Source organism: Syngnathus floridae, chromosome 17 (assembly GCF_059516105.1).
Source record: "Syngnathus floridae isolate MCC-2025c chromosome 17, RoL_Sflo_1.0, whole genome shotgun sequence".
NCBI lineage: Eukaryota > Metazoa > Chordata > Actinopteri > Syngnathiformes > Syngnathidae > Syngnathus > Syngnathus floridae.
Genome location: NC_142429.1, coordinates 4810282 through 4823791, shown reverse-complemented (window position 1 = coordinate 4823791; position 13510 = coordinate 4810282). Strand labels below are relative to the sequence as shown.

The window sequence follows — 13510 nt, the reverse complement described above, 5'->3', positions numbered from 1 at the left end:
TTGGCGACTTAAGTGTCTGAAGAAATGACATGAAAATATTTCACGATGTAACCGGACCATTGTTTATATGTGTTGAGGAGAAGTGCACTATGAAGTGAACGGATGAATGGAATAACGTTTACAAACAATGTCAAATTAATTGAATGAATACTTGAATACAAGTTTAATTGTTGAATCAAATGTTATCATGGCAACTTAATCAGCGTCTTGTAATCACAGAAAATTGCTAAATATGATCTCTGACTACATTTCCAAACAAATCATGAATTATCATGTGTTTTGATTGTGTGAGCTTGAATTTAACTGTAAAAGTCTGGTGGAATCCAAATGTGATACGTCACCGCCAGGAAAATCACAACAGTGACAAAATAAAAAATAAAGAAGATGAGGTCGATGATTTCCGCAACCCGTCGGAAGCGTTTGGGCCGAGGCGCGTTGGCTGCCCTCGCCACTTCCCGCTGAGCCACGAGAACCTCCTGCAAGACCAGCCTCAGCTGCTCACACTGTGACGGAGGTCCGGGCTGAATGGGCAAACCTTCTGCCTTCTCCTTCACAGGATCTGCAAGGACAGAGGTGAGTTCCAAATGGACTTGCACAATTTGCGCACGCGTCATGTGTCTGCCACCCACTTTTCTTCTCCTGTTTCTCAGAGGGAACTTCTCTGTTGGACACCCTTGTCGACTTCTTGGGGAACTTGTCATCCAGGTCGATGATGAAACTGACCAGCATGGCCTCCAGCACGCTGAGGCCCACCAGGGCGAACACACCCACGCAGAAGTTTGCTGAAAGGCAACAGAGGTGTCGTCAGCGAGACCGCGACAGGACGGATGCGACCGACCGCTCGCTCACCTATGATGGGTAGGCGGTCCTCGGTGGAGGGCAGCAGGTCCTTGAGGATGAGCAGCAAGACAGAGATGGACAGCAGGACAGTGACCTTGAAGCTCAACTTCTCACCGCGGGCTTCGCCGATGAAGAAGGACGCCACGTCCAACATCAACAGGTAGAAGAGCGGAATGATGAAGTTGATGACATACAGCATCGGCTTCCGCACGATTTTCACCTGTGCGCAATGGCCAATTATGATGAGAAACATAATCTGAGGAGCTCAACTATGAATTGTTGGAATGCAGCAGAAGTGGACTTGACGTGAACATCACCTGGTAAACCAGTACACTCCAATTCGACCATCTCTCGGTCTTGTGAGTGATTTCCAAGTGCTTCAGGCTCCACTCCCCACGAGTCACCATAAACTGCTCCGAGATGTTTGTGACAAATTCGTCGCCAGCGAAGGCCCTGACTCGTATGGCCTGATCTGATTTGGGATTGGGACGACGGGCGTTGAAGAAGCTTCCTTTCAGACTCTGAGCCCAGCGTCCACTCTTACCGTCACTGATCATGGAGGAGAAGGTGATGTTGCAGCTCTGCTGGTCGAAGGGGAAATTCCAAAGGTTCAGCGTGCACGTGGATGTCAGCCGCTGACGGGTGCCCTTGTGAATCATTCCGTTGGCGAACACCCTCACATGCTCACTCTCCTGGATGCTCCCGCTATCCGAGGCACTGCGATTGGTCAGAGAAAAAAAAAAGACAAACTTTGTGTGTCTTTCCAGGCATGACTTCCTAGGACTTGACCTCAAAGATAGCTATGCCAACCACATCTCATGTTCAGTGAAACAGAATTTTATGGAAGACGCTGTGACCCTAAAATGGCTGCGCCAAACCAAAATTTCAGACTTCTGCGACTTTTCCGTCAGATATTGCCGCTGTGTGCGTCCATTAGTTTTGCAAACGCACGCCCAAAGGGCAATGCAAACAATGACAGTCTCGTTCTTATTATGCTGTTTGATTACACGTGACGTTCTGCAAACGCATGGAAGCCGCTATTCAAATCGCTCACAATGATTATATAATAGTCATGTCTTGTGTTACACTGAACATGTGTGAGACACAAAAGGCACACTGCGGCGGACTCGAGAGTGCCACCTGCTCTTACGTCAGCAACAACGATAGAAAGATGAGCTAAGTCAACTCACTCCTCTTGGATCTTTATGTCAGGCGTCCACAGCTGGGAGCTGGGAAAGGTGAATTCGCTGATGTTGCAGAAATCGGACGGTTTCCACCTGAGGAAATCGTTCTCCCAGAGCTGCCAAACAGAAAAGATAAAACGAGCACCACATAGAAATTGTTAATTTGATAGGCGTCGACTGAGCGGCTTCTCACCGTTTGAATCCACACGTGGCTCATGAAGGTTTGAAGCTTCTCATCCTGCGCATTGACAACAAAGAAAATTAAAAAGAAGTAGACATAAAATATTTTCATTTTGTGTTCTAAAATTTTTGAAGGCTGATGCAAAAATGTGCCAGCCAATCGCAGGGCACACAGAGCCGAACAACCATCCGCACTCGCACTCACACCTAGGGGCAATTTGGAGTGCTCAATCGGCCTACCATGCATGTTTTTGGGAGGAAACTGGGGGACCCATGCAGGCACGGGGAGAACCTACAAACTCTACAGGGAGGGCCGGAAGTGGAGTCGAACCCGCACGCCCCAAATTATAAGACGCCGTGCTAATCAGTGCACCACAAAAGAAAAACACACAAGACAACAAAAAAATTCTAAACTCTCAGCATAAACCACTCAAAATGAGAGCCGACATTAACTGTCATCGGATACATGAAATACAGAAGATAACAAGTACACCTTTTTTTGTGACTTACCACCTGAAAGATGCCATATAGCAGCATGTTTATCTTCACGTCAGTGACCTGCCTCCAGTCCTTGACGGGCCTGATGTTGGCCAGGTAGTCATTGATGGAGCTCAGGTTCAAGTGCTCCAGCAGATCCGAGTAGGAACACTCGTTCGCCCGGTTGCACGAGGCTACAAAGACAAGTTGCCGACTCATCAAAATAACTTTGAACGAGATCGAACCGCATGGACTCACCAGCCAGGCTCAAAAGGACGACAGCTCTCCAGGCCGACATGCTCGTTTGCCTCAGCCGCTATAACAGTGGGTTGATAAAGTGCGCGCGGTGGGAAGCTTGTGTCAACAGCACAATAATGGATGGAAAGCTGAACGCATCGCGGAGCTCCTTCAGCCTATTATACCCAATGTGACCAATTGAGTCAACAGATGTCGAAAACGTTTAGACAAGTAAAATGTGACATCACAATGAGAACAATTCAGACACGCCCTCGCTCGGTCAAATTAAAAACTTATATACTGGAAAATTCACATGGTTTTATTCTTTCTTGTGTTCGCTTATTAGATGATTTATTGTAAATAAAAATATGAGCATATATGATCTAACGCAGGTGTCACCAACACGATGCCCGCGGGCACTAGGTCGCCCGTGAGGACCGCATGAATCGCCCGCAGGACTGAAAATTAGCTCAAATAGCGGCACTTGTCAGTGAGCTGCATCTATTTATTTTACAGTCAAAACTCGGGTTTCGAACGTCCTGGTTCTCAAACAAATCGGAATTCGAACAAAACAATTCGAGAATTTTTTGCTTCGGTTGTGGAACAAAATTCGGAGGTCGAGCCTCGCGAGATCAGCCGGGAGTACCAGAGAAAACCCGATCGCGCGGCCTGGATGCCGACTGACTCCGTTGTTATTGTATTCTCGTTACTTTGAGGATTGGTTAATACAATCAAACTACGGCCCGCGGGCCACATCGGGCCCACGGGGCCGTTTAATCCGGCCTGCCAAACCTGAATAAATTGTATTATTGAACTTTTTTTAGGGTCATTTTTCCTGCAGTTAGTATGTTTCCCCAATAGATGGGGAAGCGCCCGCCCGCGCATTTACTCCCGAAAGTCGTGTCAGAAAGCTCGGTGCACACTCACAAGTGCGTATACGTACTAAGTAGTACGGACTCGGCGCACTCCGCGCTCTATTTCCATCCGTGCCGAATTTCGAGTGTGGGCTGTGACGTCAGCATTCTCGTAATTTGCGCGCTGAGCTTTCAGATACAGTTTTACGTTAATGCCACCCACAAACCTTCCCCTGGAATCCTTCCACTAAAATGAGTGGCCCGAGGAAAAGAAAAGTGGACACTGAAGTGCCGAGTGTTTAAAAAAAAAAAAGAGAGGACAATTTGGCTCGACCTACGTGTGTGAGCAGACGTTCCGCCACATGAACGTCAACAAAGCCCGTCACAGCTCTAGGTTAACGACCGACACCTCGGCTCTATCCTAAGAATTACCACAACAAATTTTACTCCAGACCATGATGCACTAGCAAAAAAGGGAGACCAACAATACCATTGATTTCTTTATTACTTTATTTAGAAGTATTCTTTCACTGATTCTTCAAGATGATGTATTTGGTCAGAATGTTTGCCGTTTGATTTGATTTCGCCTCATTAGATAAACATATTCCATAAATCTGACCTGCAGGCGCTGAAGTGATGGAAACTATTATTCATAATAACAGTGTCGTATTTAATGAGAATCACTGATAGTAGTTTTTGGGTGAAATATTTTTTAATGCTGTTAATAAATGCATTTGTTTTCAAAAAGCTTTTTTTGAATATCCATGCTTTACTAGTACAAACCTTTTATGCAATGACCTTTACATGTCATTTCTATTACTTCACACAAACACTACATCCATCTGCTCCTGGTTCGGCCCCCCGATCAAAATTTAGAACCAAATTCGGCCCGCCAGTCAAAAAGTTTGCCCACCCCTGGATTAACCCCTAATCATGCCTCCAAAGAAAGCAAGTGGGAGCAGTAAAGCCATCCGAAAACACAAAGACGCTCTTAAAGCAATGCGACAGTGAGCGCCCGGCGCGCTGCGGTGGCGCGATCGGATCAAATTAAGCTCCCTGCGCACTGAGGTCCACTTAAATTTTGGAACGTACATCAGGACTTTCAGGTTTATTTTACTGACATGTGTACTATAAAGTAAAGAGAAAAGACTCAGCAAACAGAAATCACAATGAGACAAGAATATTTTCAAAATTTTAGGGACAGCTCTGTCACAATAATGCAACCAGCGTGGTGCAGTTGCGCGGTCGGTGACGCACTACGGTTGCGCGTTCGGCGGTGCGCTGCAGTTGCGCACTCGGAAAAAATTAAACTCCCTGCGCACTTAGATCCACTTAAATTTTGGAAAGTACATCAGGACTTTAAAAATATTTTCTAAATTTCAGCGACGGCTCTGTCACAATAATGCGACCAGCGCGGTGCAGTTGCGCGGTGGGCGACGCGTTACGGTTACGCGTTCGGCGGTGCGCTGCAGTTGCGCGATCGGACAAATATGTGCAAATGAAAAAATGCTTAAAAAAGGCGGGATTTTTTGTCTTGAAACGGATCAAAAAAAAATTTCCCATTATTTGTAATGGCAAAAATGGATTCGGTAGTCGACCTATTCGCTTCTCGAAACGCCTTCTGGGACGGATTGTGGTCAAAAACCAAGGTTAGACTGTATTTTTGCTATTATTGTTAAAATCACACTTACATGTGAACTGGAAATGACAATAATAACGCATAGTGAAAGCCAAATTGAGCAAATTGTCTATTTCAGAAGTGTGTGTCAAACTGGTAGCCCTTTGCCTTAATCCAGGGGTGGGCAATTAATTTTTACAAGGGCCCACATGAAAAACCCGAGTTGTGTCAGAGGGCCACACCTACGATAACTTAAACCTGCTCAATTTTCTTCCATTGTAAAATGCACAAAATTATTTATTTTAAATAGTTGGTACTGGTAATTACAAGAATACAATTATTATGTTTATATTTATATTAAGCTATGTGAAATTGTGGTGTATAGGTCAAATAAAAAAACAATCATTAATCAGTGCAATTTATTCTTAACTTCTTTAACTTTTCCTCAAATGACAAAGCCGCTGCATCTCTGGGTGTGAAGTTTGATAAAAAGTCCTTGTTGGGCTTGCAGTTTTGCTAGCAATGCATCAGCCTCTGATGCGCCCTGTTTATCAGACAGATGTATTTTTTCTCATGCTTGGTCGTGGAGTGGCGACTCAAATTATATTCCTTAAACACAGCAACCCGTGTACCACACATCTGGCACACGGCTTTACCTTTCATTTCTGTAAAGAAATACTTGGCAGTCCATGTCTTGTTGAAAACACGGCGCTCCTTGTCAACTTTTCTTTTCTGAGGGTCAGCACACATTTCTCGGGCAGCACGCACAGCTCACATACACGTACACTACACGGAAGTGCGACGCCTTTCAAAATAAAAGCAAAACAATTGTAATGCACGAACGACACAAATTTTTATTTATTTTTTTAAAATTAAGTAGTAATCAAATATAATTTACGATTGGCCTCATGCGGGCTGGACAGGGACGCACAAAGGGCCGGATGTGGCCCGCGGGCCGTAATTTGCCCAGGTCTGCCTTAATCAGTACCCAGGAAGTAGCTCTCGGTTTAAGAAAGGTTGGTGATCCCTGATCTAACGCATATTAACAAACTAAACTAAAATTAAAAAAAAAAAAAAAAAAAAAAAAATTACTAAATTGCTCCATAAAAAGAATCCCTGAACTTGAAAATAGGGAATCATCCCCCCATAACATTCTGTCCCCAAAGCCAGTTTGACATTTGGTCGACATCAAACCAGAAGCCATGCCTGAAATTGAGTTTCAAACGGCCGTTTTAGTTTTTTTTCCCTTAAAAAATGTCAATTGAATGTGGCGGGGCGGTTATTGGTACACATCCGTCGGCAGCTGGAAGTCTTTGAAGGTGTAAAAAGAGATGTCCCCGGCGTCCACCACGGCAAAGACCACCTGGACGTCACCGCTCTGGAAGCTCAGCCGCTTGACGACCGCCAAGTCTGGGACGGGCCCGCTGAAGCTGAAACCAAGTACCAGAACGGCTCAAATACCAGTATAAGATGGGACAAAACAGGGACAAAGGTACTGGGACAGCTGAAGGAGCGTCAAAGTCCGACATGATGGTGAAAGCAGTTATTGACGCGTGTTGACCGAGTCCATTCACGTGGACAAAGAGGACACAAAGGATGCATTCATGTCAAACTCAATCAAAGTCAACTCACCTGCACACGCACATGCGGGCAAAAGGTTTCCCCGGGTTGCTCTTCTTGAAGGAAGCCACCGTGTCGGGTTGGTAAACATTGAAACAAATCCTCCACTCTTCCGAGGCGTTCAAACTGAAAGCGTGCGAAGCAGATGGACCGTTTGTGTCCCATCTAATGAACCATTGGACGGAGGTTGTTTTTCCACAGGGCATTTAGTGAAACGACTGCTGATACCTCGACGCTCCCTCAAGCAAATGTGAAGACTTGACCACACTGATTTTCTCGAGCAGTTCACCTGGAAGTAAAAAAGTGATGTTAAATTCAACTAGCCTACTGCCTAAACAGGCAGCGGAAGAGAAGAACAGAGTGGGGTCTACCCATGGGGATGGGTTGGGTGTGGTCGTGTAACGGAGTGACTTCCCTCTTCCACAAGTGATCCGGCCGTTCGCTGTGTCTCTCTTGCTGGCGAGCCAGAAGCTGGTGGTAATCAGCCCAGTTTCGGCACTGCCTCACCTTCACATCAAAGTTCAGGTTTTAAACAATGATAAGAATTTCAGAGTTTGGTTTCAAGCCTGCTTTTCAAGCCCCCTTGCACACCTCTTTGTCTTTGTTGACATCCCAGTTTCTCCTGTAATCTGTTCTCTCCCTCTCTCTGTCCTTGGCAGACATCTTGACCTCCCGTTGGTTGAGCCTCCGCGTCCACGGTATGACGTCACACTCCCCCACTGTCAGACCACCCGGCAGCAGACACGGGTCTGGAGACGCCAAGCAACCGGCGTGTCCAGCCACATCTGGGAACACGATCGAGCTGTCCCAGCGGGAAGAGCGGCGATGGGTATGTTCATCGGCCTTGTGGCCGGCACAAGGTTCCGTTGTTATCCACCAGGGACGGCCCCTGCTTAAATCTGACGAGTGGCTTTGGACCCCCGAGGTGCCTGGTGAGGATGGGGGCCGAGATTCAGGAAGTGTTGAATCTTCTTCCTTTCGCTTCACATTGGGTATGTTGTGAGCTTCGCTGTGGCTGGATATAAAAACACAAAATATAATTCAGACCCTACTGGCTTGCTGCCTAAATAGGCAGATGAAGTTTCTTTTTATTTTAATTCACACCAAATAGTTTGCTGCCAAAACAGGCAGTTGTAATAAATAAATCTTAACTCAACACAATGTTTTTGTTACATGAGTGCCACCTGCAAGTTGCGACAGGACTGTCGCTGCGCTTCCTTTTCAGCGTCCGCGGCAAGTTGAGTTGTCTGGCGTAAGACGACGGTTCCGAGCTATGACCGACAGAAGAATAAGCTGATGTCACAGCTTTCACCACCTCACCCAGCTGCCGCGTCCCCGTTACCTGGCATCGAACCTGTGCACCACGTAGCCCAGCCTCTTCAGATGCCCAAACACCTGTCGTGAGGTAAAAGGAGGAGTTCAAAAGATTCATTTTGGGAGGGAATGTTAATTATAGTACATTTTTTTAAAATCCATTATTTTCCTTGAGGGATTTTGAACGCCTGTTCTTGAGTCAGGCTTCAATGAGAAAATGTTTGACTGCTTAATGAGATAATTTTCATAAAATCCCAAAGTTTCATGACTTGAGTTTCATGAAATCTGGAGGAAAATGCTAAGAATGTCAAACTTAAGATAATAAAATAATGTACATACCTGATACTGCTGCAGGGTCACAGTCCTGGAAGACAAAAACCATTCAAAGCCATCCTGGATGGAGAGTGGGAGGTCCTGGTAGAACACCTGCACGTTGCCCTGGCATAGAACAGGAAGGTAAACCACGACCCAAAAGGGGTGCACGAGGCTTCAGCTGCCACTTACACACTCCATCAGGTAGAGTGCCTCTTCGGGGAGGAGGTACTGCTTGCCGCTGGCTGAGAATCCCATCGTCTGCCAGAACTTGCCCTGAGGACCAAAAGTCAAAGATAAGATGAGAACCCCTTTTATGAGAATGGGTGGAGAAAATGAAGCTCAGACACTCACTGCTGGAGACAGAAGCTCCACAATTTGCTCACTGGGAATCCAAACGGCCTTCACCAGGTTACCTCTGCAAAGAAAAAAATTAGAAACATTCAAAACAAATCAGACATGATGAAGGCATCATGATCACATGTCCACTCACAGCCTCTCCACCCGCTCCTCCGACACCAGGCTCCAGTGTTCACTCAGGCTTTGTTCCAGACGCGCACGCTGCTCCTCAGAGTCATCCGGATAGAAGTCTTTTTGACCACGGACCGGAATCTTGTGGCTCCGGGTTCGTGCTGAAAACAGCTCAGATGGGCTGAAGAGAGAGAACGGAATCATATAATAGAAGTGATATATAGTATTTGAAGTACGGCTGTCTTGATACAGATTTAAAAATAGTCTAGGATGGGCAAATCTTGGGGAAAAGGTTTTAGTACTTTCTTAAAAAAACACAATAGAAAAAGGTTTCCGCTCATCAGGCCTCAACTGCTACTAAACTAGAATTAATCACCCAGCCTTCATATGAAGCTAAACCACCTGTTATTTATTTTCATCAAAACACTCAGTGGAGGGCGACAGAGAGCCACGTATTACAACTGCAGGAACGTTTCTGTGGAATCAATTCTAAGTTTACACGAGTGACAGTGACGTGTGGGAAGGAGGAACATACACGATTAATATGAATCGATCATTATTATAAACCTATATTTTCACTGGTTGTTCTGTGCATCATCATTATGTATCCTAAATGTTTCGCTAGCATAGAATTAAATAGGACCCACGTGTAAACCGAGGATTTTATAAAACACAAATTGCTCAAATTTTCAAATAAAATAACCAATGGGTGATAAATACATCAGGGATGAGAACGGCAAATGAAAAAAACCCACGGAAAAGTAGCCGGGGTTTGGGGGCTGCATGCCCCACTGGGGGGGGCCGAAGGCCAATGGGGGACGCAGTGGGCCGGGGGACACAGGCCCCCATTGGTGGCTGCAGGGGCCACAGGCCCCTATTGGGGGCCACAGGGCACACAGGCCCCCACTGGGGACCGCAGGGGGCCTGGGGAAACGCCCCGGAGGGGGCTCAGGGGGAAAAGTTCCCTGGAAACTCCTGGAATTTGGCAGTATAGCAACCCCAAAACCATTAATTTCATCACTCAATTTCAACAGTTTTGTTGAAAAAAAAATTCCTGTTTGGTGGGCTACCATAATGAATATAATACAGTCAAGCCTCGGTTTTCGACCACAATCCGTTCCAGAAAGCGGTTCGAGAAGCAAATCAGTCGAATTCCGAATCTATTTTCTCATTACAAATAATGGAACATTTTTAATCCATTCCAAGACTTTAAGCATTTTTTCATTTGCGCATTTTTGTCCGATCGCGCAACTGCAGCGCACCGCCAAACGCGCAACCGTAGGGCGTCGCCGACCGCTGGTTGCATTATTGTAAACTACTTTCCAAAATTCAAGTGGACCTAAGTGCGCAGGGAGCTTAATTTTGTCCGATCACGCAACTGCAGCGCATAGCCGAACGCACAAACGTAGCGTGTCGCAGACTGCGCAACTGCACTGCGCATTATTGTGACAGAGCCGTCGGTGAAATTTAGAAAATATTTTTAAAGTCCTTGTTAGAAAAATGTATACATATGTTATCATGCATTCTCTAATCAATGCTTTACTGCAATATTACTGCAATATATGCTTGCTGTTTGGCTTTGCTGTTTTTTATGTTGTGCTACAGAAAAGAAAGGTTACAGCTGGGTCACGAGAGAGATGATGGCTGGGTCAGGCAGGACGCAGCTACCAGCTAGCAACTCTGCAAAAAGAGAACATCTACCGAGACAATTTGTAGAAACAACATGCCTGACCGCATTTTATACTCTCAGATGGAGCGGCAAGAAAATGTCAAGTTTCCTGTTTTTATCATAGAGACAAAGAGAGATGCTGATTGCTGAAATTGTTTTGCAGACATTGCCATATAAGTATTGCATACTTATATACCTTGTGTTTACCTTGTGTTTATTGTTGCTTACGAGACAAAGCACACATGCTTCCCCCCTCCCTTAGGGGCTTTTGTCTCACATTGTGGGTAGGACAAATCCAAATAAAAAGAGTAGGAGTGCATAGATATTTAGTGTAGTAAGATTGTTGTAAGCTTTCTGTACTGCACTCCGCGCGAACATTCGAATTAATATTCTTGTCTCATTGTGATTTCTGTTTGCTGAGTCTTTTCTCTTTACTTTAAAGTACACATGTCAGTAAAATAAACCTGAAAGTCCTGATGCACTTTCCAAAATTTAAGTGGACCTCAGTGCGCAGGGAGCTTAATTTAGTCTGATCGCGTCTTTTTCTCTCAAACTTTCGCCATGCTGGCTAAACCTTTTGCTAATTAGGCAATTAAGTAGGCAAATGATGTGACGAAAGTAGCGCCAAAATGCTGCCGAAATTAAGGCGGCTGTTGTCGCAATACTGCTGCCAGACGCCCCCCCCCCCCCCCATATGAAAACAATTTTCTCATTGGATCTACACGATTCACGAAAATGATACTCCCGACGGAAAAAAATCACGGAAATCCACGGATGCGCGGAATATTCTCATCCCTGATATATGCAATTACGACTCAATTCATTCTAAAGTGACAAGGAAAACGAAAGTTCACCTTAATATTTCGCTATAAACGTTTGGCTGGACATCATGCTTGTTATGGTCGGCCATCTTGGTGACGTGAAGCTCCACGCACTTCCTTCCGCTCTGGGTCCTAGTGCCAGTCACGTTCAACCAACTCATTCGGATTGACAGCCAAATGTCATTTTCATAAAACAAGCTATAAGAGAAAAAATCTGAACTATAAGCAAAAATTTAAATTTTATTTATTCAACCGTGACAACGATAGGACAGTACTGTAAGATTCAGGGGTGTCCAAACTTTTTGCAAGGAGGGCCAGATTTGATAAAGTGAAGGGGCCCGAGGTCCAATCGTTTTTTCGGACATTTTTTAACTCTAAAAAGTTCATGCAAATACACTGTTATAAAACAATTTTCATTGTCACAATTGTCTTTATTTTTCAAATGACAAAATAACCAAATATAAGCCACTCAGGCAGATATGAACAACGCTAAAAACACAAATTCTGCCTTTCATTCATATCTGAAGTCAGATAACATTGAACAAACTGTATGAAATACCTTAAATTTACATGAGTTTAAAATGATTTTTGCCTCGTGAACATTTTAAACGGGAGTTATAAGTAATGCAAAGTTGTCTGTTATTAGTCAAGTCAAGTCAAGTCAAGTCAAGTCAAGTCAAGTCAAGTCAAGTCAAGTTTATTTGTATAGCCCTAAATCAAAAACAGTCTCAAAGGGCTTCACATAGCCAAAAATTGACAATTATTCTCAAAGCATCCCCAGATCTTAAGCTCCCAAAAGGGCAAGGAAAAACTCAAATAAACCCTGCCAGGGGAAAATGAGAAACCTTGAGAAGGGACCACAGATGGAAGGATCCCCCTTTCAGGATCACCAGGTTAAAACTTAAAACAAGTGAATTTTACAATATCTTTCAGAAAGTAATTGTTTGTGTCACGTCTACAGGTTCATAACATCAACAGTATTAACATGGCCACTTCGTTAGCTTGCTTTAGTAAATTTACTTTTGGAGCTGCTTCACTTTATCAGCGCGGTCACTCCCTGTTAGCTTGTCGTATGTGTTAGCATGTTTAGTCTGGTAGTGTCTCTTTAGGTTGAAATCCTTAAACAAGGCAACCGTCTCTTTACAAATTAAACAAACACAATTGCCTTGATTTTCAGTGAAGAAGTATTGTAATTCCCATCTCTCTTGAAAGCGACGGCCCTCAATGTCAACTTTCCTCGTTTTCTTCGCAGTCGGCATGGCAGAAATGAGCGGAGCGGGCTGCGCGGCACGGATGCAGACTGACATTATTAAAGTGGTGCTGCCACCTTTTGGTAAAATGAGGAATTATAGTTTCAAGTTTCATAATGTTTTTATTCAGTTTAACAGTGCAGGCGGGCCATAAAAAATACATTATAAGACCGAAGATGCGGGCCGTGTGAAATTTGACCGGGGGGCGGATTTGGCCCGCGGGCCGGACTTTGTATGTAACCTAACGTTTAGTTGTGCTTGTATCAAAGCCGCTGCAACAGTATGAGTTGTTGCTTTTCCATTCCTTATCAATTAAATAAAACATTCCGCTTTAATAACTTTATTGGAAAAACGTAAGAACCTTGAATGCAAGCTAGTTTAGGTGTTAAACTCGTATTTGTCGCGGGCCGCATCTTAGCCATAGTTTCCTTCGTAGGGCCATGATGACTGTCAACACCTCATATTTTATTCAGTATTGGCGGCACAACCTGTGGATCAATACCTGTTTTTCAAATGAGACGAGTAAAAACGGTTCAGATATTTTAAAGAGATGAATGGTAAAATTTACTAGCAATATCCCCATATATGTAAGTCTAAATTTTGCTAGCAATATATATATTTTAGCCATGAATTCATTCAAGCCAGAGCTGACACATTTTCTCG

General features: G+C 44.5%; 2 protein-coding genes across 4 annotated transcripts; both read right to left on the bottom strand.

Moving 5' to 3' along the window:
* Nucleotides 1–82: 82 nt before the first annotated feature.
* On the bottom strand, nucleotides 83–6157 carry LOC148383783 (5-hydroxytryptamine receptor 3A). 2 transcript variants are annotated; one of them, XM_088358762.1, is made up of 9 exons: nucleotides 6047–6157; nucleotides 2715–2875; nucleotides 2218–2262; nucleotides 2031–2140; nucleotides 1385–1557; nucleotides 1158–1312; nucleotides 850–1060; nucleotides 630–782; nucleotides 83–559 (listed from the first exon to the last, which is right to left on the bottom strand). In XM_088358762.1, the coding sequence occupies exons 1-9, from the start codon at nucleotides 6138–6140 to the stop codon at nucleotides 300–302; spliced, it is 1362 nt and encodes a 453-aa protein (XP_088214888.1). In that variant the 5' UTR covers nucleotides 6141–6157; the 3' UTR covers nucleotides 83–299. The 2 variants fall into 2 exon arrangements, with proteins under 2 accessions (XP_088214888.1, XP_088214889.1); XM_088358763.1 differs by lacking the exon at nucleotides 6047–6157 and adding an exon at nucleotides 2940–3622.
* tsen54 (TSEN54 tRNA splicing endonuclease subunit) lies at nucleotides 5795–11790 on the bottom strand. Of its 2 annotated transcripts, XR_015853545.1 has the most exons (13): nucleotides 11631–11790; nucleotides 9130–9288; nucleotides 8991–9054; nucleotides 8829–8912; nucleotides 8664–8762; nucleotides 8353–8405; nucleotides 8195–8281; nucleotides 7602–8025; nucleotides 7382–7517; nucleotides 7239–7299; nucleotides 7023–7136; nucleotides 6047–6820; nucleotides 5795–5934 (listed from the first exon to the last, which is right to left on the bottom strand). XR_015853545.1 is itself a non-coding variant. In XM_088358759.1 (12 exons), exons 1-12 carry the CDS (start codon nucleotides 11756–11758, stop codon nucleotides 6670–6672), a joined length of 1560 nt encoding a protein of 519 aa, XP_088214885.1. In that variant the 5' UTR covers nucleotides 11759–11790; the 3' UTR covers nucleotides 5795–6669. The 2 variants fall into 2 exon arrangements, 1 of the variants encoding a protein (XP_088214885.1); XM_088358759.1 differs by having other exon boundaries at nucleotides 5795–6820.
* Nucleotides 11791–13510: the final 1720 nt, after the last annotated feature.